Below are 24,571 nucleotides of genomic sequence, written 5' to 3'. Positions count from 1 at the left end.
CCTTTCTCCTTCGGCTTCCCTGCGCGTAGGGCTGGTAGCTGGGCTGTTTCCTGGTCTCGCAGAAAGAGGCAGTGCTGAGTTAGGAAGACAAAAATAGACCTTTACAGAGAAATATAGGGATTGTGTGCGCGGTGGGGAGGGAGAGAGGAGAGCGGCACCCGGCTGGTTTCCAGGAGGAGCCCTTTCCTCCCTCTCGTTGCATGTTAGGCATTTTTGCACAGATTTCTCCCCCCCCACCCCCTCCCCGCCGGGGCACGGTTACCTCTGCCGCCTGCGCTCCGCATCTCTTCTGGGGAGCAAACAGACCAACTCCGCTGTGATCAGAAAGCGGCTAGAGACCATTTTATGCGAGCAAGCCGGGGGGGAAGAAGAGAAGAGAAACCGTCGCAGGGACACACGGATATAAAGACTTGACTTCTGCCTTCCCCCCCCCTCCCCTCCCCCTTGTAAATACTAAATCTGTAAAGGCAACGGTTTGACATCCATCCTAAGCAGCGGCTATGGGGTGTTTGGGCAACAGCAAAACGGAGGATCAGCGTATCGATGAGAAAGCGCAGCGAGAAGCCAACAAAAAAATAGAGAAGCAGTTGCAGAAAGAGAGGCTGGCTTATAAAGCGACACACCGCTTGCTCCTGCTGGGTAAGGAGGAAGGGGGCAGAGGTGGGGGACGGGGAGAGGAGGGCGAGGAGGGGGCATCTGCCCCAGCCCGCCTGGGCGGCAGGGCGCAGCGGAGAGGGGAGATGTGTGCGTGTGAGGTATGAAAAATGTAGGCTGTTGTATTGAGCAATATGCGAGACGTCCACAGATTGAGCTCAGCGCCTGAGCCACATGGATGCATACATACAGAAATGCTGCCGGAGGTGGGAGATGCTGTCGCGTCCAAAAAAAACCCACCCCAAACCCCCAGCCTGAACCGTGTATCACAATGTTCTCCCTTTCCTTCTTTCTCTTTTAGGGGCTGGTGAGTCAGGAAAAAGCACTATTGTGAAACAAATGCGAATCCTACATGTCAATGGATTTAATTCAGAGTAAGAATTATTGACACTTTGTGACTTATTTTTCGTTAAATATTGGAAACAGGTTAACGCACAGTAGGCTAGGAAATTTCTCCTCGCATCCCCTGCGTTTTGGTGGCTTGACACTGCGTTTTGGGGGAGGGAGGGGAGGAAGGGGAGCGAGAATAAGGAAATTACTGCTATTGTATATTTGCATTTTCTCCTTCTGGCCCCTGTACTGTATTTTACACTGTTGCTACTGCAGCGCTTGACAGGCCCCTGTGTAGCAACAACATGGCGACTACTTTTTACATAGAAGCAAATAACTAAATATTGCATCTGTCTGTAATATAAAAATACATGTCAAGTCATATTCAGGATGACAGTGGCTGTTGTTTTTCCGGTATTGGGGTTAGTGTAAAACTGAAACTAATTTTGCACGTTTGTTAGAAATCATTCTGTTTTCTGAGGCTACATCATTTTCTCTCTGAAGAATTCTTTGCCAGAAACTATTATTAATCCATAGCATTAATTTTAGATGTCTGTTGGCCTTCAACTACGTATTGTTAATTTAGAGCATGTTTACAGCATGCTGTAGAAACGAAAGAATGACTTCCAGTTCCATCAGGGGAGGCTTTGCGGATGTGGCTATGATTGTCTGATTTAAAAAAAATATCAGGGATGAATGTGCATTGCTCTTCATACTACGTGAGAAAGGGATAAGAGGAAAAATGTATTTGTCTTGCTGTTCTCTTCAGTTGGTATGTTGTAATGATTGAAGAGCAGATAAACAAGCGATCGGTGAAAAAAAAATGCAACTGACTGAACTGCTTTGGAAGAAAAATCAAAGTGTTAATATTTCTGTTTTAATGCAGAGAAAAGAAACAGAAAATACTGGATATTCGGAAAAATGTTAAAGATGCGATTGTGGTAAGAACACACTTTATACTGTTCCTAAATGCTTGGGTGTACTGGAAATGATAAGGATTGTGCTCTCCAAGATTGTGCTGAGAGAAATCCCATTTTGCTGATGAGATTGGATTATCTTCTTATTGATCCTGTATCCTAGATTTATCCAGATTAATGTGTTTGTTTTTGTTTTATCCAATTCTAGACTATAGTTTCAGCTATGAGCACTTTAATACCCCCAGTTCCATTGGCCAACCCAGAAAACCAATTTCGAATGGACTACATCAAGAGTATAGCTCCTCTTTCTGACTTTGACTATACACAGGTAAGAACAGAAACCACTGATTTATTCTGCTTCAAGGGGGAACGCGTTGCTTCACTTTGATTGACTTAAATGTTGTTGTTTTTTACTTTTTGGAAGATGGTCATGGGAAGAGCTTATGCCAGCATTACCACTGGGTTAACCTTCTTACAAGACTGGGGTGGTTGCACCTGTTTTAGTGGTGCAAGGTTTTGTTGTTTCTGATTTCTTTGCTGCTGTTTGTAAATGCTGTTTCTGCATTTAGTTCTTCTCTTCAAAACTTCCGATATAATTATACATATTGACACTGCAAATAAGACTTTGTTGAAAGCTGGTTTCCTGCGTGGAATTAGATGCAGGATGTCAGTCTGAGGAGTTACAGTCTACCTACAGAAAAGGATATAAAAGGAAATAAAAGGATAGAGTGGCCCCAGTGGTGTTTTCCATATTTATTGCACTTCAGAGTGGAAACTCGCGTAAACGGTGGTCAAGTAAGGTGGTTTGCCTCCTTATGTATTTATTGTAGTTGGCATAAGCAGAGGTTTACTTTTATGTAAACGTTGCCATCTTTTGATACGGAATCATTAGAAAATTAAGGATTTCTCTATAGAGGCTACTCTTTTGTAGACAAATGAGAGATACCTTTTGGATTAACTTGCATAGGCATCTTATGTTTGTTTATTTTTATCTTTTTATGTTATTATTTGTAGGAACATGCATAGAGTGTTTTCTGTTTTATGCATGACATAAAAGCAAGGGCATAGACCTTCTGAATATTATAAGGAATTTATTTTTGCAGTAGCAGAATTTTTAATTTGCCTTAAAATGATATAGAGAGCAATTCGTTATGGATACAGTAAGGACTAAAAAAATCTTCATTCATTGGCTAAATGATTGCGAGTTGTTCATGCTATCAATATTACCAAAGAAGCCATTTACAATAGAGTGTCTTTAGGTTATTATAGCTTCAGGGTGGAAGGGGGAGAAGGGGAAGAGTCGTTTCTTTATTATATAACTCATATTCTCTGGTGTGTGGTTTTGCCTCTGGTAAACCTACCACTTTCAAGGTTCAAGAGAAAGAAAAAATATCAGACATCTTATACGGTTAGAATTTAACACAGAATGCAGATGTTAAGAAAACAACTGCAAGGTACACCCACATATTGCATAATTGCTTAATTGGTGGATGTAAGTTAGTGAAAATGAGAAACTCTTTTTAGACGTGGAATGTGAGTTTGACATGAAATATTTGTCTTATGCAGGTATTACAGTTCTGAGGCATTTGTTGCTCATCTTATCTCTTTTTTTTGCTTGAATTTTGACTCTTATTTGTTTGGCTAAAATAAATGGTGGCATATATCCTTTGCAATTCTCTATCGTACATCTGTTTTTCTGGGGTAAAAGAAAACTAAAGTGGACTTTTATAGAACTGGAGATATTTGTTTATTTATTGTTTACAAAATTTCTCCTTTTTCACAGAAGCTGACTATATCTGGTCAAATTTAACTCACTGATATTTTATAGAGGGGAAAAACTTACTCTTCTTGGAGGGGAAAAAGAATAGGGCCTAGTGGACTGTGAAACAAGTAATAATTCATTTGAAATCCTGATTCAAAGTCCATTTTGGTTTAAAATTTTTAAAAAATGATAACTGTGTTTTCTAATTAAGTAGGATTTCTGCTAATACCACCACATTATTTGAAATAGTGTCAAATAATAGTCCTAATTGAAAAAAAAAAGTTGTTACAAGCTTAAAAAAAGAAGAAAAATTTATTGCTGGTTTAGAAATAAATATATGTGTCACTTTCATCTATTCCCTCCTGTTTTCTTCTCTGCTCAACTCATAGGTTTAATATTCGTAAAATGTGTCATCTGGCTAGATACTTTTTTTAAATTTTATTTTATTTTTTTGGTTTTTGTTGGTTTAGTATGTTGTTTCTCTCCAGGATGATGTGTGAGCAAGAGAGATTGAAAAAAAAAAAAAAAAGTGCTATTGTGCTTCAGGGCTTGATTCTACTCCAGTTTAAGTCAATGATAACTTCAAGTAAAATTACGTTTCCAGCTGAAATAACTTTTGACCCATTTAGTATTTTTGGATAAGGACAAATATAAAAATAAATACTTGGATAGTAATCAGTTACACATCCTTTACTAAGCATTACTGATTCTCTAATTAATAGCTGATGTATGGAATAAGGCCTTCTGAGCCAGAGAAACCAATACGGTATTTAGTAGTAGACATTCAGGACTTGCGGTTCTATCATCTGTACTTAAAAACAGTTGTAAAGGAAAAATGCTGACTTAGGCAGTGCTTAGGTGTTGCCTCTGGGGTAAATTTTGGCACATTGTAAAACGTGACAAAGGTTACCCTTCTTCCTTTGAATGAGGGAAGAGGCAGTTTTGGGGGTTTTTACAATATGGATGGTAATGAGCTGTTAAAGACATAGCCCTTGGTGTTGCAATATGAATTACAGATGTGTTATTTTTTGGATGAAGTTAGCCATGTAATCTTTGTCGTAAAAATCAATGTATCTTAGCTGAAGATGCATTTCAAATACATTGGATGCAAAATGTGGGAAAATGACTGCACTGTATCATGAGTCTTTAAAGAGAAATCCCTGCAAAAACTTCACTGATGGCACAATATGGCCAACACTCATGAGGCACTAATTTGAATATATTTGTGACATATTGGGTATGCTTGCATATGCATTCTTAAATTGCATCAAAATTAACTGATATGCATTTAATTGTGAAAATTGTCCTATAAAATAAGTGGATTTGAAAATACTGATTTCCTGAGGGTGAAATCATACTCTCAATTGCAATTTATGACTGAAATGCCAAGAACTTGAGTAAGGATGGGATTCACATTTAGCCTCAGATATGTATTTTGGGTTTTTGTTTGGCTGTTTTTTTAATTACATAGCTCTCTACAAAATGTAAGCAGAACATCTTACTTAGTAGTGATATAAATTTTAAAACAAATGGTTTTCTCTTTACAGCCTTTTAACATTCCTTTAAGAGTGTGTGGAGTGCCGCCCCCAATAGTTTTACTTACTTTCAAAAGATTATTCTTTAATTTGGTTTTGTTATTCTACCTTGATGATTTATCTAGTTGATATAAAACAAAATCAAAGGTTCCTTGATTTCTTTTATAATTTTTATGTTACCTTTCATTTCTTTTATTAAAAGACTGTACAATTTTTACAAAAAATTTCCTGGGTGACTGATGTGGTCTATTTCTATAAATCATAAGATTTAAGGCTAGAGTTTTTACAAAGATAATAAATGTGAATAAAGCAAGTGTCCTCTGTAGTTTCTTCCTTGAAGTTGTGAAAGGAATCAAGATAAATTTTCATCTGATGACTAGTTTAGGTGTTACCTGAGCTCCATATTCCTGGGTGGAATCATCAGAAGGTCTTTAAAACTGAAATGCACGCACACTATATCGGAAAGGATATTTTATTATTTTTGGCAAAGTGTTGATTGATATTTGCTAAAGTTAACAGGAATTGACCTGCGCCATTTTTAATCCTTTATTGATGGGGATTTCTTTTGTCCTTTGTGAATCAGAGTGAATGTATTAAAGGCATATTATGCTGGTAACTGTGGAAAAAACATGGTGTATTATGTAAGTGTGTGTTTACTCAAGTTCAGTTGTCTTTATTAAAGTATTTGAATTTTGTGGGCACTACAAAGCTGCATTACCCTTTGTCTTCCCCAAAAATGTAGTCAAATTAAGTTGCTTTTCATAATACACGTCTTGGATCAAGTTCATCCGATCAATTATGTGTAGGTATATAGCAGGTAGTCAATTAGCTACCACCAAACTATATAGTGAAGTGTTTGGCTATACGAACCAGTTACCAGTGAACGTGAATCATTTGCTTAATAGAGAACATGTAAACACCCAGGTTTTGGGGAGCGGGGAGAGTTTTCAAAAGATTCATTTCCTTTGCTAAGAATGTAGCAAAGTATTTTGCTGAACCTTCATAAAACAGTGAATTGTGCAAATGTAGTCCCTTGTGCTGATTTTAGAATGTGAGTTTTAAAATAATTTTAAAAGCTATTTTATCAATCAGGCAAGCTCTTTAATTTAGCTCTTAAAAGTGAAATGTTAATGTGGGCATTGACAGGGAAACTGCTTTAGATTAATCTGGTCTGTGGTTTGTTCTACATTTTCAGATATTGCAGTTTGAGTTCAGTTCGATGACTTTAATTTTCCTCCACATTTTCTTCTTAAAAATCAGGACTTTGTATTGTAATGTAAAGACACAAGAAAGAAAGAAAAATATTTCTGGTCAGAATTTGAAGTTACGTAGACTTCCGTTAGGCATTTCAAATTTTTATGAGACCTAGTATTCGAATTCAAACTCGTGTTGATGCCTGATGATGGCTGGTTTTCACAGTGTGTACCTCAACATTTGAAGTAACTGGAAATCTTGCTCAAATGAAGTGTATCACTGGGCTGTAGAAAATCGTTATCCTAAATAAATGCTTAAATAGAAGATTAAAAACATGATAAGTATGGTTCATAGGTGGTTAAACTTGCTTGGGTTGTGCGGTTAATGCTGTGACTTTAATATCCTATTTGACCACAATGTGTTTAAGTTTCCCTGTAATATGTACTTGATGTAGCCCAAAGGAGTTACAAAATAGCTTCATCTTACGTTTTTCGATTTTCACATACCTTGCAGTATTTCCATGTTTCTCAGGAGTGTGAAAATACACTATGTTTTACATGAAAATATCATAAAAGAAAAGAGAGAATATGGTGAATATTGCCACTCCAATGGCTTCACTTGATTTTTCTTTCTATCTAGATTTTTACTTTAGGGCTTTGTTTACCGTTTTGGGTAGAATGAACGGCCACAAGCTTTTATAATTACCTGTGATTGTGATATTTAACGTTACTACAGTGCCAAGTCAAAATTAACTTTTAAAAATCAATTAGACTTAAAAATTCATTTGCCTTTTTTGTGGTCGAAGATGCACACTGGTAGTTCTTCATTTGTTCTTATTTCACAAACGCAGAAAGGATCTGGAAGGCCAGATAATGATTAAATTGTATAGGTCCAACAACATTACTACTACCCTGAATTAATAACGTTTGAAAAACTAATGAAGAAGGCTGTCAGAGAAGGACAGCTGAAAATGCTGCCAATGCTAATGTAGTTGTTGGCAACTCTTTAGTCTTCACACAAAAGTTGAAATTGTCAACAAGAATGGTATTGAAAAGTAGTGGATATTGGGGAGAAGTAGCAATTAGGTAACAGATGAAATTTCTTTGTTGTGATAGCACTTGTTTTTATGCTGTACACTAACTATTAATTAACAGCAGATATTGAAGTTGAGCTCTTTTCATGTTAAGAGCAGATTCTGCTGATGCCCCGCAGATACCTTTCCTTCCGTATGAAATACCTGTTTGCATACAGATGTAGCGTAAGTGTGTCTGGTTTTCATTAAATCGGCAAGCCAGGTCCCTAATGTTCTGATTAGTCAATGTTAAAGTACAAAATTATAAACATTTCGTATGTGAGATGAAGAATATACTTCAATGTTACGTGCTATTTTGTTCTTATTCTTATTCCCTGTAAGCATTAAGTTTGCTGTTGATGGATCAGTCAATTCAGTAGTGCTTTCAGAAACAATCAGTTGTTATGTTAACTGTGTAGTTTCAAAAATACAAAACTAGAACTGGGATCATACTACAAACAAGTATAGGGCAATTTTGTGGAAAAAAAAGAAAAAAAAAGAGAAAGAAAAGAAAAAAAGAAAAACCAAACCAACAATCCCTCAAACCCCCAAACTTCTCAAATTGATGATACATACTGGAACTGTAAAAGTGTAAAATTCTACCATGATTTTCTTTAATTCCTTTATTTTAATTCCTTAATAAATACTCTGATTTTACTGAAAACACAACTGGGTCTTCAAATTGAAGTGGTTTGTTTAAAGTACAGCTCTTCTGTGAGGCTCAGGATTTCTTCCTTAAAATACACGGTTTGTGTTTGGGGGGTGCTTGCTTTAGGATGAAGGAATTCCTTGTGTTCAAGCTAAAGTAAGTTTTTTGCTTTAGTAAAACACTACTCTGTTTAATAAAAGCGTAACAATGTATTTCTTCCTCCCCTTGTTCCAAACTCACTGAAGCACAACTGTTAACAGTTTATACCGATGATAAGTAAATAATTAAATTTGTGTCCCAGGAAAGGAGCTCAGGGATCTACTTAGGCCCCCAACAATTAACAGCAGAAATACTGAGATTGGGAGCCATAGGAAGCCCCGTGCATAATCACAAATGATGCACAGCTAACAAATATAAGATGTAGTCAGAAAAAAAAGAAAATAAACAGGTATTAAATTGTGTTTGTTTCTAGGTCTTCCTATCTCAATGTTTTTAAGAACAGATTCAACTTTGAAATATACAGAAAAAATTCACCTTTCCCACGTGTATTTGCCTTTTTTAGAATATATTTTTGCATAGCTTACAATGTAAAATAATGAATTTTAATCTGAAAAGACAATTATTTGAGAAAATCTTATGAACAATGCTGCTTATGAATCAAGTGCAGTGTTACATTCAATATTATAACATCATAGTAACACCAAATTAAATGTTTGCTATCTTATATTGTGAATCTGATTTCCCAGATAGTGGGGTGGTATTCACACTTTAGCCAGCCTGCCTTATTTATTATCATCACATAACGCAGAGACTTTCACTGTGAAACTGGAAAAATATTGTCGTTTATTGTTACTGCTAACTAAAATTAATTCTGTAGTCTCAAATTGTTGACATTTACTGATACTACATATTACTAATAATACAAATTAGTTGGAGGTTTTTTGAAAGTCAAGCCAGCATCCAGTCAAATACTGTAAATTAATAACAATAAATGTCACATTCTGTCTTTTTGTGCTACAATTTTAGCTGAAAACTTCATATACTTCTATCACACTTTACAAGGATAAAAATATTTTTACATCTAAATCTGGTTATTTGATTTGATGGCAACGGGAAGACTAATAACTTGAATTATCATTTTAAGTAGGAGTGACTGATTATCCTCACGGAACCAAAAATGTATTACAGAATCACTTATGAGCTTTAGAATATTTTTGTTCATCAAGTATTTTTCAGTGTATACCCTAATTTTAAATTAAAGAAAGGCGGAAGCGATAGGTTAAAGCCTGTACTATCATTATCTTTGTACTGGCCACAGGTCTGTGAAGCATGCTGATTTATTTTAAACTGTGGCTGCTTTGGGGGGCTGCTGTTTTGTATTCCTTCGCAAACACGTGGCTGCTGCAAAGGTATCTCCCAAAAGCAATTCTGCGATGTGCAGGTGGCAGCAGTCCTTCTCCATCCCAGGCGGTAAGATTGGGAAAACCAGCTGAAGGAGTAGCGTTGGTCACTAGGTAGGTGCCTGATGGAGATGTGGTAGCCCGGTCAGAATAACAAACTGATCCTGATTCCCAGTCTTCCTTCAAGGAAGAAACAGGAAAGAAATTCTTGCAATTTTCAGCACTTAGGTTGAGTTGCACTGAAATCTCTAGAAAATTTAATTACAAATTAGTACGTAGTTTATTAAGACTTAACATGCACTTAAAAACGTTTGCAAGAACTTTGCTTGTTTGTTCCCTCATGTGTAAATCAAACTGAATTATAATGAGAGTAGATGTAAATACATGCAAAGGGTAACCACACTCTTAATGAAGACACGCTATCCAATTAGTCCGAGGATGATGAGATTTCAGACTTTTACAAGTGGCAGTTTTCAGAGGAAGGGTAGTGAAATATTTAATGAATTGTCATTATTTATAAACTACATTAAAACAGATTTTCCATCACAGCCAGAGAAAAGGTAAACATAGCCGAATACGTTTCACAATTGTCCTCATTATCAAGTAATTATTTTAATCTCTTAAGCCAAAGATAGTAGCTTGATGTACTGCTTTTGCCATTTTTGAGTGCTCTGTAAAAGTAATGTGTTTACTAATCAGGGAGAATCTTTTTTTCACTTCAGTGGCTGCGATAAAAATATAAATCATCATATGCATACGTACTGTCACTGAAGCCAGTGGAGACCTATGGAACAGAGGATATCACTTAAATAATAACAGTGTCATGATTTAGAGTTTCAAAGAAGTGAATGTTCATCTGCACAACAGCCAAGAGCTGCGTCCCCTTTCTTCAGCACGTGTTGAGATTTGTGTTTCAGTTTCTGAAATAGTATTGAGCGTTGCCAGCTTAGACTGCTTATTTTTTTTCATCACCTCCATAGCTTCATCCATTGCTTGTACTTACTGTCAACAGTGGATTATCTTTTTCAATGTCACTATAGTCTGCACCAACAGACAGGGTATTTTGTTTGCAGAAGGTAGCGACCTGAGCTGAGGAATAGAGAACAAGCGAAACAGTGTGAACAGAAGACTGTGTGTATACCTTGCATACAATGAAGTAAATAAGTTGAAAACCAAAAAATATTATGAACAATTTTTTTCCCCTGAGTATCTAAGAAGCTCTTTACGATAAATGTAAATAGGACTCTAAAGCAGAGGAAAGGCAAGAACAATGCACATTTGCAGTTAACTGCTAAAAGCTTCTGTAAAATGTTTATGGTTTTGTTCTGCCACCTATTTTATGTAATTTGCCTTTCTGTAGTTAAAGGGATTCAATTCAAGCGTTGTAGTTAAGTTCTAGGACCTTCTCTTTAAAAGGAGTCAGGAGGGGAATGTAATTTGTACAACATGGTTTTAAGTTTATATTGTCTTTTACTTTGGAAACTCTTGCAATAGTTTCTTGGAACAGAGCTACCTCTGGTTGTAAGCACGCCAGCTATCACTTGAAGCATGCAGATTATGGTTTCTTGCTTTAAATCAGTAGATTAATTTTGGTTGGTTTAAAGTGCACTCTTGTAATTAATCTACTAGTATTTGTTTTAAAAACCTATGCTGGATGTTTTGAAAGGATATTTATCCTTAGGCAAGAAGAATATTGGAATTTTTGTCTGTTATGTCGACGTTAGAGATGAACTTTGCCTTTTAAATCTTTTAAAAGTAAACGTTTTCTGACACTTCTGCCAATTCATTCCATTTGAGTTTTCTTATTGCTGTCAGTAGGACTTAAACGTATTTTAATGCAAATAATTATCCCACTGTTTTGAACTGCAAAATTGTTTAGCAAGATAAAATAGGCTAAAGACATGCAAGCCCTCTTATCTCTTAATTTGGTGAACGCTTTTTGATCACGTCCACCCTCACTTCCATAGGATGTTAAGTGACAGAGCTGTGCAGATCATTCTTTTCTTAACATACACCCACATACTTTCTTTCATAGGAGCTAAATAATATCAAATTTAAGAACTGTCAGGTAGGAAAACAAGAAAAGGCAAAGAATGATTAAGTAAAATAGGGGAAAGTGTATCCTCACTTCCCGCTGTACAGACGACTAACTACCCCCTTGCCTGCAGACCTGCAGCTGACCATGAATAGCAGCAGGACCTGGTTGTCAGTCAGCTCCAGAGTGCCTTCGGTGCAGGCTGTGTGCCTCGAGGAGTTCCCAGCCCCAGGCAAAAAGAAAAGGCGGAGGAGAAATGTAAATGAAAAAGGCTATGCAGTGAATATATGGTCACTTATATTTTGTCATTGGATAGAGGAAGAGGTCAGGCATCTCCACTTGCTGCTGAAACCGTGTCATTAATTATCAGATTCTCAGCAGGTATCGCAGGAGAGTGAGGCTTCATGGCAGGATCTGTAGCCTTAAACGTTTGAGTGAGAATATTCTTTCTGGCAGGCAGGTGTCCTTTAACTTGAACTTTAGCTTCTCCTTCCTTCTCATGATGTCAGTGTTGCCTGTTCCTTTTGGGAAGGGCAGACTTGCATATTTAGGATAATGTACTTTTAATTTAACAGTAGAGCTTTTATTTTTCCAACCCTAGAATTATCATTTCTAATCGTTGTTACCTGCTGGATTTCTCTTTAGATTTTAACAGCAGCAAACTAAACATGCTAACTAACTAACAACAGTGTGGGCATATTATGGACCAAAAGAGTAATTAGCCAGGGAATGCGTAAGTCAGAAATTATAATTAAAAAAGAAGTCTGCGGATCAAAAATCACGTCAGTAGAGGAAGACGGCCCTTGACGTTTCTGAAAGCCAGCCATTCGAACCACAGAGGATTTTCACTGTATTTTGAAGAAATAAGGAATTAGATTTGGTTCTTGGCCTTCAGTTCTACAGAGCAGGTTTTGATTCTTCCCACTGATGAATGAAACCCTGGCAAGAAGTAAAATGTTCCATAAATACAGAAGTCATCCTAAAAACCTATATTCCCTAGGGTCTAATCTTGCAAATACTTAAACGTATGCATATATGTGGACCTAAATGCACTGTTAATGTACTGCTAGCACAGCATTCATGCAGCTGAGCTTCCGGTTATGCAGTGATGTTAATATCAAAATCACAAATACTTTCAATTGAAAAACAAAACAAGCGAATCATTTCTCCCTGTTAAATTTATATTTGGGAGGTTGGTGAGCACTTTTATGGATTTTCTTGGGGGTGGGAAAAGTTGTGTAGGTTAAAGATTGGCACAAAACTTGAAATAAGCAAAATCTTTTTCAGATAAGTGACAGTTCTCTGGATGCTATTAAGCTGTGAACAGTAGGTCTTTTCAATAATCACTGTGATTCATTTTCATATTGTGGTTTTTTTTTAATAATAATATCTTTAAAAGGCTTACTGAACAGTAGGCTGCACCAGTATAACTTTCTGTGCAGAAGGAAAGGTTTTGCACACAGAATCTTAGATAATTTACCTTAAATGGATTTGCACAGCTCGATAAAACCATAGGAAAACTGTACCAGCTCAGATCATGGGTTCATTTAGCACTGAATCTCATCTCTGACCAGGGCCAATAGTGAAACTGGAAAAAGAGTTTAAGAATGGGGCAAGCATATAGTAGTATTTCCCACATTTATTCTCCTGGTCACCACAGATTTATGGCTGAGGTATTTTTTGACTGGGAGTGGTATTTCTGTACTTAATAACTTTGATGGACTTTTCTTACAGGAATTCATCTTTCTTTTTTTTTTTTTTTCCCCCCAACCTGTGTGAACTTTCAGTTATGGCAGTGAGTTCTGCAGTTGAAGTAAGTGTTGTATGAGGAAGAAACACTTGATTGATTTTCCTTTTTTTTTTTTTCCTTTTTCCCCAAGCCTGCTACACACTGGTCTTCCCTGGTTTGCCTGTTAGAAACATTTCATTTTTTCCACATTGCCCTTCTCATTGCATATCATATCCCTCCAAATATTTATCTTTCCACTTAAGGAGTCTATTTAATTGGTTCTCTCACAGGACTTGTTCCATATCTTTGCTCATTCTTGTTGCCCTTCCATATATCTTCTAGTTTTACTAGACCCTGTTTGCAATGAGAGGCCAGAACTGCACACAGTATTCAAGGTGTAGGTACCTTGTGGATTTATACAGTAGCGTTATGTTTTCTTTTTCATTCTCTAGTCCTTTTCCAATAATCCCCAAAACTGTTTGCTTTTTTTTGGACATGGGTTGATATGTTTATAGAATTAAAGTAGACGATTTTGTAATTCCAAGAGAACTTCAACGCAGTTGCAGGTAAGAGGAATACGCATGAAGGTCTCCGTACCAACATTAGCAGAGCCCAAAGGGTACTATTAATGACAATTATCCTTACTCTCCTCTGGTATTTTCAGATCTGTCATACATTTTGACTAGTTTGTTCAAAAAATCCATTGCATTCAATTTTTTATTCTTTCATGTGTAATGACGTCTTCTAATTTGCTACGCTGCCATGTATCCCTTATGAAAAAGCATTTTCTAAATTATCTACCATGACTAATATTTTCTTCTGTGCAGAAGGAGAACACACTTTATTTTTGTTCTTAAAATGGAAAAGAAATTGGTCTTCAGCCTGATTTTGGAGAGGCAATGTTTACAGTACCACGAAGGACATTTGTGCTTTCAAATCTGCTCATCGTTCCTTAATCGTTCGTTACGGTTTGCCTGATTTAGCAGAAAAGAAAACTATTGTTTGGAACCCTTCTCATTAGAGAAACAAAATGTTTAAAAATACCAAAATGCCACTTTTTTTTCCCTCACAGTTCCTAATGCTGTGTGTCACTGAGAGAAAATGTTTTGAACTTTTTGATCTCCCTTGGGGAAATGCTGCAAGTAGCAGAATACTGTTATTTTTATGTCAATTTAGGTCTTACATGATTCAGCACTTGTGGTTTGTGGGAAAAGAGTTGTAGATTATGATTAAAGGAGCAGAAATAGTAAGGAGTGGCTACTAGAGAAGGCATCTTTTTACTGTTAAAATATTTTTTGGATTGGCTTTCCTTCATTTTTAAACCTCTATCTCTGTTCCTCATATTTTCTTTATCAGTTGTGACTGGTACACTTCAAAGAGAATAGCTCCATTCTGTTTCACTTCTCAGCTTTCTTAACCGTTCAAAGAATTATGAGCAAGTTGCTATAGGATAATACTAGATCTGTACATTTAAGTCTGTCAAGCATGGTTGTCTCCGACAGGCCAACCAGTCATCCCCTTCTGGCAGCCTCTCAGGAATAAACAGAAAGTCTCTAGGAAAGGGGATGGAAAGAGGCTATAGAGGATGCAAAAAAACTGCTTGTAGTACAGGAAAAATTATTTGTTGTAGTAATGGACCACAAACAATGAGTTAACTCATTCTGGGATGCATTAACAAGGCTGTTGTACAAAAAGAGATGAAGTAATTATGCCATTCTGTTTGGCACTGATGGGTCCTCAGCTAGGGTATTGCGTCTGGTTTTGGGAACTGAACTTAGAAAAAAAGCTACACAAATGGAGTCCAGAGGAGAGCATCAAGAGTAAGAGGAGACTGGGTATGTTTACTCTTGAAAAGACAACACTCCAAGTTGAACGGGAAAGGGAGCCAAATACAATTTTTTGTATTTAAAAAGCTGTAATTACAGAATTTAATTCTTGTGCCTGTCTTTTCAGAGGGAGGAAATGAACTTGAGAGGAGAAAATTACTCTCTTCTGTATTGTATGGTAGTCCACGTGTTCAGGATATTCTACAACAGTGAGTTTTAAGGATCACCATCTCGCAAATACGCTGAGATATGACTGCCCAGTTGCATACTTTTAAGGCTGTATTTTCAGTGACATGAATCACCTCATGCTCAAGTTAACAACTTCTGAAAATCTGGAAAACTTTGGAAGGTACGAGCTCCTGTCAGTTGATCTTTCACATTTGCCACTCTTCTTTCTGTTCACAAAGGTCCTATGGGCATGTTGGTTGAAAGCCCCTGGGGCTTCTTTTCCAAAACTAAAGCTTCTGTAATCATGTCTTGAATTAGTCTAGATACTTCATTAGTTATCTGCCTGACTTGTCATGCCCTTGTTGTGTAAACAGATGTGATAATTTTTCTTAAATAGTGCACATTCTTCCAGGGTGCTATTCAGACAATGTAACAGACTATAATATAGAGTATGCAAAACTATCTTGTGCTTCCGCACATTGTTTTAAATCTAAATCGGGGCAAGGTGCAGATGATTCTGTTCTTCTGGTGGAGAATTATCCACATCTCCTAATCAGACAGGGCCTAACATTTTCTTTCCTAAAAGCAGAAAAAAATGGCTGGGGGAAGTAATGCTGGCAGGAGTATTATCTCTAAAGGCTCAAAGGAGCAAAGAGCATGCCTTCAGGTACTTTCAATTAAAAGCAGCAAGCAGGAGGTTGTTTTTTTTTTTCATATATATGTGCACTGACATACATATATGCATTTAAGTATAAGACTTTTCCTATTTCTGTACAAGGTTTTAATCTATTCAAGAACTAGGACATTTGATGGCTAACAGTGGGGTGGAAAACCCAGTTCATAGGCTGTTAGCTGTAGGCCCTCAAGCATGTGGAAACTAAAAGAGGATTTGGAGAATAAAACAAGTTTATTTCAAGTTTGTGGCATTAGAGGGAAAGCTCTCCAGGTGAAGGGTGGCAGGTGAGTAGCTTTGAAGTATTGATGACAACTCCCAGCTACCACAGCAAGGAAGTACATGTGTGAGTCCTGTGGCAAGTGCCATCACTTGGCAGTCTGCAGGTTTTTTGGACACGTGTGTTGTGCATTTGTCTTCATAATGGCTTGAGAGAAGAGTTATGGTAAAGCTGGTGATTTTGCTAATGAGGGGTTTAAAGAACTACGGACACAGATCATAGGAAATCAGGTTTCATTAGTTCTCTTGCTCATGACAGCAACTCCCATTTTGTTTTCCCATTACGGGTAGTCCCTGCTTTCCTGATGGAGTGGATTTAAGGGGCAATAATGCTGAAATGCATCTTGCAACGTTGTTGACTTAAAGGATGATCACATTGAAAGGCATATCTCTTTTTTTTCGTTCTGTAATCATTAGGAGCGGTATGGTTATTACATTATAAGTACAGCCAGATGTCATGCTAATACCATTCCTGATCTGTGCTTACATGATAGATGTGAACATATATACCTAAATTTTAGGGTTTTGAATCCTGGGGGAAATACAGAGATAAAAAATATGCAGTAAATCAAAGTTTTAATTTCCTTTTTCCCTTTCCGAAATACAAACAACAACAAAAAATCCTTGCAAATAGGATAATTAGATGGTTATTTTTTGTAAGAATATACCACTTTGCATGCTTCCAGACACCAAGAGGAAAATTTAAAACAAAACATTTGTTAATCAGTTTATGAAGGGCTGCTCTATGGAAATTGAGGATGTAATCAGGAGAAAATCCTGACTCTGACAGTCAGCTTGACTGCTGGGGGAATTCCAGGCATTTGCTTCTAGGAAGAGAGCTTGTTTGCTCTGAGGACTCTGTTTGCTGTACTTATGGACTGGCTGAGTTGGGTCAGTGCATACTATTTCTGGGCAGGTTTTTCCAGTGTTGTTAAGGGTGAGTTCTTGTTGGGACCTGATGAGTGGGTTTCAAAACTGGAGGGCATTTTACTGGCCGACTGACATTCTAATTCATTTACTTTTTTGAGATGCTTATGTGTATATGATACCGTTTTCTTCTCCCTTCATCAAATATTTTTCTTCCCAGGTTTTATGTTTTAAGCAAGTCATCACTCTTTGAATCACATCGCTGCTCTGAGAACGCATGCTAAGGAGTACTTACTGTGTAGTTTCATGTGCATTTCTTCCAGCAGCGCTGCCAGGCTAAGCCATCGTCATCCTCTTCCTCCAACCCTCCCCCGTCACTATCCGCTCTGCTTTCCCATTTTTATGCCTGCACTGTGCCCTCAGCTGTGTCCTGGTAAAGCTGTTTGTTTGGCCTGACCAAATGAGGTGGAGGGAGAGGTTATTTTTAGTGCAGATCATTTCCGTGGTTTTAACTGAGGGTGGGTGACACAAAATGGGGAAGAAGAAAGCGGAGATGGGAACAAGTGGTAGGACATAATGGGAAGGTGATGGCTATCTAAACAAGCAGGTTTACTTCCTCCGCCTCTGTATCTACAGTCACAGATTATGGTCAGACCAAAAGGCACTGGAGATCTGTGTGTTAGAAGAAACCCAGTGTAGTGTGTTGGTTTTGCTTCTTCTGATGTGAAGTCTGACATTTCTTGCAGAGGTTAGGTGGTATAAGAACAGGTCTGTCTTGCTCACCCTTGCTCTTTTGGGTAAGGAAACACAACTACGTTCACTGCAGTTATTTCTGAACTTAACTTTGTGGTCTGGAGCTTTAAGGCTTAGTCTGACGCATTTCAAAAGCAATTGACTCACATGAACTCCAGTATACAAAAGACTTCATAGCTGTTTGAGTCTCATGCAACAAGAACTCTTCTCTCTTGGCTTTGTTGCATAACTGCAAGCTAATTCTGCTCTATTACTATATTATTTTTACTGAAAACATGATAGATAGGTATGCAAAAATCCCATGAGTGTTCATTTGGCCACAAAAGACATGGCAGGGGAGGGTACCTATAGGTACATATGTTTAAATTCTGTTTACATGTTCCCATGGTATTAGATGAGCCAGCGTAACAGTGTTCCTGTGGATGTAAAGTAGGAATAGAGCATTGTTCCACTGCATGCCATGTCAACGACAGTATGTGGAATTGAAGCTATTTTATAAAGTTTGCATGGCCTTCGGGCGAGATGGGACAAGTTCACAAAACAGAAGTCAACTGAGGGCTCCTGAGTATGTAGAAACCCTGTTTGGCTCAAGTTCTTGAGAAGAAGTCTTGGAAGACTGTTTGGGGAGAAGTGTTGTCATATATGCTTGTCCTGTCCTTGCCCATCTCTTGTTGGGCATCCACTGTTGGAAAAGGGATAGTGGGCTAGAAAGACCTCTGGTGTAACCCTGCAGAACCCTTCTTAAGTTAAGGTTTAAGAAGTCATTTCCAGAAGGGATTACTTTCCGACGTATCCCAATCAGCACTATGCTGATTCATTTTTAAATAGATTAACTAAAAAGAAAAAATGAATCATCGCTGTTGTTCAGGTGAAAGTTTTGCCTTATGTTGCAGTAAGATTCCCCTATTAGCCATTATTTAATTTTTCCAGTTGCACCATAACAAGTGTGAGAGAGCACATTGCCTTTCTTGCCAGAATACGTGATGGTTTTCTTTCTGTAAGCTAGGAGAGGCTTCTACAAAAAGAGAATCATCAATCCATTTCTCTCAGCCTGTCCTTCTATAAGCTGTTATCTGATAACATGAGAGAGCCTATGGCTGGCTAGAGGGGAAATTGCTCTCAGTAGGAGTTTCAAAAAGAGTAAGGCCATTTTACACATACTCAGCTGTGAAACTCCTGAAGTTTCACAAGCTATGAGGTGCTATTGGAGAGGCACACTTGTGTCTAACGTATACATTTAAAAAGCCTGAGGGTCAATTCAGAATTTAGCTAAGCGAAATTGTATTGTTTAGGAGATGAATCAAGAGCAAATATGATATACTTTAATGTTTTGTCTTCATAAAGTCCAGTGAAGCTTTTCAGTTGAACTTTTCAACTTCTGCTAAAAATGTTAAAATATGACCTCTAGTATCTGCACCTGTATTAAATGCTCAAGCATTAAATGATTTCATAGCTTTTCTCATGGAGGAAAAAAGGAAAGGAAGAAATAAAACCTCCTTCTTGTGTTTCAACCTAGATTTATGTAACCTGAAAAAATGGAAAGAGAATATGTCCATCTTTACAAAAATACAGACACTGTCTTAGCTGAATACTTGAATAAAAAGTACTGTGTGGAGGCACGCTGAACACTGCTCTGCATCTAGCAGTATTTGTAATTTGTTTTAAATTGTATTACTGACATTCTTTACCTTAGTTTCCACGTTCACTTCTCTACAATCTGAATGCTCTGTTATCACAAGGAAAACGTCCCGGTGGTGTTTCCTGAGCATGTAAAGAGACACGGGGAAAGGAAGTTCACTTTTTTTTTTGTTATGTGAAGTAAAATATTGGCATGAGCATGTTTGTCACCAGGTTTGTTAAAAAATTCAAGCATCTTTAGACTAGAATAAAATTACCCTCCATCTGTGTCTAAGCACAAATTATCTAAAATATAAATATACAAAAATGTGTTCAAAATTGGTACAATGATATATCAATAGGAGCCAGTATTGTTACTTTATTCTTCAAAATAAGTACCCAAAAAAGAAGAATTCACATTTAACTCAAAATTAAAGGTTTCATTTAAGCAGGTTTTTTTATGGTTTTTAATTTTTAAGATCAGAATAAGTTTCCAAGAAGGTTTGCAAAGTGGTAGATAGAAAAGGTGATTTAAAGCCAGCCAACTTAAAATTAACTTCTGCAGCCAACTAGAACTGAAAATTAACAGTAGGTAAGAGAGGAAGAGAAATAACTAGTTTGTTTTCCCATTTACATGAATGGGTGTCAAAAATATGTCAAGAACGAACAGAGTAAAACTTAGAACTGAATCATTAGAAACAATTTTAAGTACTTTTAAAATGTAGACGTTTTTAAAGATATAGCTTTGGTGCATTGGAGAGCTTAGTTACCTTAAACTTGTGACTCTTCACTTTACAAGCAGAGAATGTTCAAGAGATGTAACAACTGTTTTGCATCAGTTGCAAAAAACCAAAGTATTTCTTTGGGGTTTAATGGATTTATTCTGATTTATCAAGACCTTTATACCTTGCATGCATGTGTAAAGTGTTGACTATAAAAATAGTATTTGACCAGTACAGCAAAAGTATAGTAACACCTGAGTATTGAACCAGTTTTTGAGATGTTGTTTATTATAGTGCTTATTGTATTTATAAGGTCATTTTTTGTCTGAAAGAAGTGGCAGAAATTTCAGTATTGATACCTGTTTAACCACAGGGATTATGTAGGTTTTTTTTTTTCATGGATACACATAATCAGCACTGCATAGTTGACTAATTCATCAGAGTATTTCCTCCTTTATTAGTGCTTTTCACAGTGTCAGCAAGACTTTCCTTCTCTGCTTTCCCAACTCTCCATGGGCGTGCTAGATCCTCTCTTCTCCTGTCTAGGGACATCTGCTGTGAGATGATCGAGGCGAAGGAAGGGGGACACTGAAGAAGGCACCCCAATATCTCCCTTGGTTTCCTCTTCTTTCCTCCCTGTCCTTGACTTGGCCTTTCCTCCCCTGGTGGGACCTGGGCAGGAGACTCCCCCAAAGGTGTCTTCTCAGCAGAAGGACTCTCGGGTATGGCTTGGCTGTTTCTGCTTCATGCCACCTGAGGAGACATCAGAAGAGGCCGAGTTATATTTTTACCTGATACAAGCTCTCTGATGCGAAAAATTAACTTTTGCCCTGCATGTATGTGATGCTGTCCTGCTGAGTTGTTTTCTGTCTGATGTACGTATTTCTCAGTGTGGAACATTTTTAGTTAATCAAAAAACACTGGATAAATACACTTGGATAAAAGGAAGCATGTTGATAATACAAACTATATGTCAGGTGGTATGCTTAACATCTGTATTTTAAAGCTGACTGTACAAAGTAAGAACAAATAACTACTGATGCTTACGAAAACCCTTTTATACAGATTACGTGAAAGCAAATATCTTAGAGAACACATTGACTAAAAATAGGAGATTTTGATTAATTCTTTAAACCATTTAAATGTAGCTTTAAACTCGTATGTGCAGTCTGGGCTGCTAAGCTTTTACTGTCTTCCTTTAAGGTTGAGATTTAATTAAAGGTCAGTGTCACCCACATTTCCACAACACATAGTAAAACCCTGGAATGAAATGAGCCTCACTTGAACATTTGATTAGACAAGATAATGTATTTCCCCCTGGAGTAGTTTGTTATTCAAAACAAGCTCTTTAGGGAAGGAAGTTCACATCAGTTGGTAACTGTTCCTGTGGATACCGAAGAACTTTGTACAGTACACACTACAGCAAATTGTACTGCAGGTCATTTAGGAGCTGGAAGCACGGCTCATATCTATGTAAAAGTATCAAAATGTATAAAAAAAAAAATAAAGACCTTAATAGCAGACAAACAGCAGGCAGTGATACTAGAAAAAAAATAACACCCAAATTTACAAAGCCAGTCATGCTTTTAGTTAGTCAAGAAATTACGCTCTTCTAGTAGATGAAGTTTAGAAATGCTGTTTTACACCTTGTGTGTCAAAAAGAAAACACTAAAAAAAAGTTTGCTGTGAACTGATGCCCTTAAATGTAATATGGAACTGAGTAACTTCTTGGCTTTAACTTTGCTGTAAACACAGTTGTAGACTTCAAAATTATTAGCTCTTCTGTTCTGTAAAGTAGGCAGCTTTTTTTTCTATCATTGCCCTATTTTGACCCTTTCGGTCTTCACTCGTCATGTATCTTGAAAATTTTAGTGACTGGTAGCAAGTGGTGGTAGCAAGCCATGTTCATTAGGACTCAGCTAAATTTTAACTTCTGACTATCTCTGATTATCTGTATGAATTGGCTTTTGAGGATAAGCTGGAAATGAATGTTGTATTCTGGACTCTTGAAACGAACACCATCTAAAACAAAGACTTGTTTTCATGGGATGGGAACATTTCCTCAAGTTAATAAATGTTGCTGCCATGGAAGCGGTTTTAAAACATTTTACAATATAGCAGTAAGTCTAGTATATCTCTGGTAGGTACTTTGGTTTAGAAATCCAATTTAAATCTAATTTTGACTTTTTCTTGGACTGCCATGTTGTTAATGTCTTTGATTACAGAAGTCTCTGTTAAATAGCCGGCCCAAAGAGTTACTCTGTTCTGAGTTTGCTGAAGCTGCTAACGAAGCTGTGGTTTGTATCTTAAATTTGTTATATGGAATTCTTACAATGATGGTCATCATAAAAGTTTCTTATATTTGGGGGAAGGGTTCTGCAAGTTTTACATAGTATATATCATTGTAATACATAATATTAAAGAGTCACTCAATATAGCTGTATATGAATATTATACAAATGAACTAACATAATTTTATATAGCCACCCTTGGTACATAGTACCAGCATTTGAGCTATAGTTTGAGTCAGTAGATAATCCCCAATTGGAAAAAGAGGCATATTTTGGCAGTCAGCACTGATCTCTTGTGCGATTCCAGCAAGTAACTTAATCTTGTTTCTGCCATTCCTTCTCCTACCTTTCTTCTTAGCTTAAGCAGAATCGGGTATGTGACTGGCATAATGTGCTTTTGGATCTTCACCAGGAGCTCTAAGTGTTGGTCTCAGTGCTGTAAATTGTAATTTGTTCCATAAGTAATGGACCTGATAAATTCTGGTTGCCTGTGGATGTATTGTAGATGCCCAGTCTACTCCTCTAGTGACCGTAAATAGCCCGTTTCTCGTTCAGGTCTCCTATTGCTTGATTTTCCTCAGAGTAATCCCAGTCCCCTGCTGGAAGCTGGGCAAGAGGCATGTCAGGGCACGTTTTGGTGAATAAGTGCTGACTGGCTGGTCGGATGCATATCGGTCAGCAAACAGATAACTTGTTGAGATCACGCTAAAACTTCCCTTCAGTAAGGAGGTGTTGAATCAGCTCCGTCCTCCAGCCAACGATGTTCTTGTTAGACTTTGAGTCCTTCTTTGAGTCCTCTGCCTTTTTGTGGTGTTTGCTTGGAACTGGCCAATATGTTGCACGGTTAGGTAGAAGGCATGGTTGATTGTCAGACAGATGATATGACAGCATAAGTCTCCTTTCCTTAGGAAACCAAATTAAGGAGACGGCATACATTGCAGTAGGGCTTACACAGTTTAATAAGTTAGGCTACAACTGAAATTTAAGTGTAACTTTTACATTTTATGCTTATGGTCACATTTTATGCTTATGGCTGCAGATAACCTTTCTCCTTGGATACAGTATATGTTTTCAGAACTGTGGAGTGCCGCATAATATTTTTCTTTCTCAAGAAGAATGGAAGATCTACTGCTCATAAAAAGTTTTAAGTAGATGAATTCTTGCAGACCAATTGGTGTGATGGTGAACCCAGATGCGGGATGTCACATGCAACGTTGCCCCAGTGTGTTGCTACTTGAGCCTGTCTGGGCTAGATGTACAGTGTCTGCTGAACAGTGTTCTGTATAGAAGTGGATCTTGTGTCATCTTTGTTAACGTATCTCTTTGCTCTTTTCAACAACTTGTAAGATGTTTGTATTGACTAGTTATGCTTTCATTTCAGTCCTTTCATTTTTTTTGTATGGGCTTTTCTGCCAGCCTGATTCAATCAAGCATAACACACCTTGATTTCTGTCTTTCTAATTGTGCACAGTGTGCAGTACTGATTTTCAGAAGTATATGCAAATTCAAATTTTACATGGCTAATTTGAGGGGGAATAGTTTATAACTATAAAAATAGTTTATAACTATTTTTTAGCCCAGGAAGATAATTTCCCAGAGCATACCATAAAGAAGATACTTTATATCCTGTACCTTATCCAAAGATCCTGTCTTATAACTGCAATATCTTCAATATAAAGAGTATGATCTGCAGGAGAACAGCATATGGTTTGGGCCTGGTGCGTAGCATCACCAGTGCGAGTGAGATTTAGAGTGATATTGCCTCTATTCTAAGGTCTCATCAATAGTAAACCACCTTTAGAATACAGTCACTAAAGAAAAGAATAACTTTTAAAATAGAAAAATTACAGCATTCTTAGCTAGTTTTGCAAGTTTATGAATTACTACATTTTAATTGGGTATCCCTTTTAAACATATATTAAAAACTGAAAGGATGTAGAACATGTAACAACTTACATTACGTTTCCAGGTTTATGATTTTAACTACATATCATTAAGTCCACAATAAGACAGTTCTCGACATGGACATTCGCATAAAATGTTCACTTGAAGCATGTGCTGCTAGTTAGAAATGTTCAGTGTCCCTTTTTCTTGTGAT

At 37.2% G+C, this 24,571-nt stretch overlaps 1 protein-coding gene across 1 annotated transcript in view; it reads left to right on the top strand.

The window, feature by feature from the left end:
- The first annotated feature begins 245 nt into the window (after positions 1 to 245).
- GNAL (guanine nucleotide binding protein (G protein), alpha activating activity polypeptide, olfactory type) overlaps positions 246 to 24,571 on the top strand; it is a 128,538-nt gene continuing 104,212 nt past the window's right edge. The window contains exons 1-4 of the mRNA XM_009318532.1: positions 246 to 639; positions 956 to 1,028; positions 1,871 to 1,925; positions 2,110 to 2,229. Of these exons, the coding sequence (XP_009316807.1) occupies positions 501 to 639; positions 956 to 1,028; positions 1,871 to 1,925; positions 2,110 to 2,229 (387 nt within the window). The 5' untranslated portion in view covers positions 246 to 500. The remainder of the gene's footprint in view (positions 640 to 955; positions 1,029 to 1,870; positions 1,926 to 2,109; positions 2,230 to 24,571) is intronic.

This window comes from Pygoscelis adeliae, unplaced genomic scaffold (genome assembly GCF_000699105.1).
Source record: "Pygoscelis adeliae isolate BGI_AS28 unplaced genomic scaffold, ASM69910v1 Scaffold42, whole genome shotgun sequence".
NCBI lineage: Eukaryota > Metazoa > Chordata > Aves > Sphenisciformes > Spheniscidae > Pygoscelis > Pygoscelis adeliae.
This window is presented reverse-complemented; position numbering and strand designations above follow the sequence as displayed.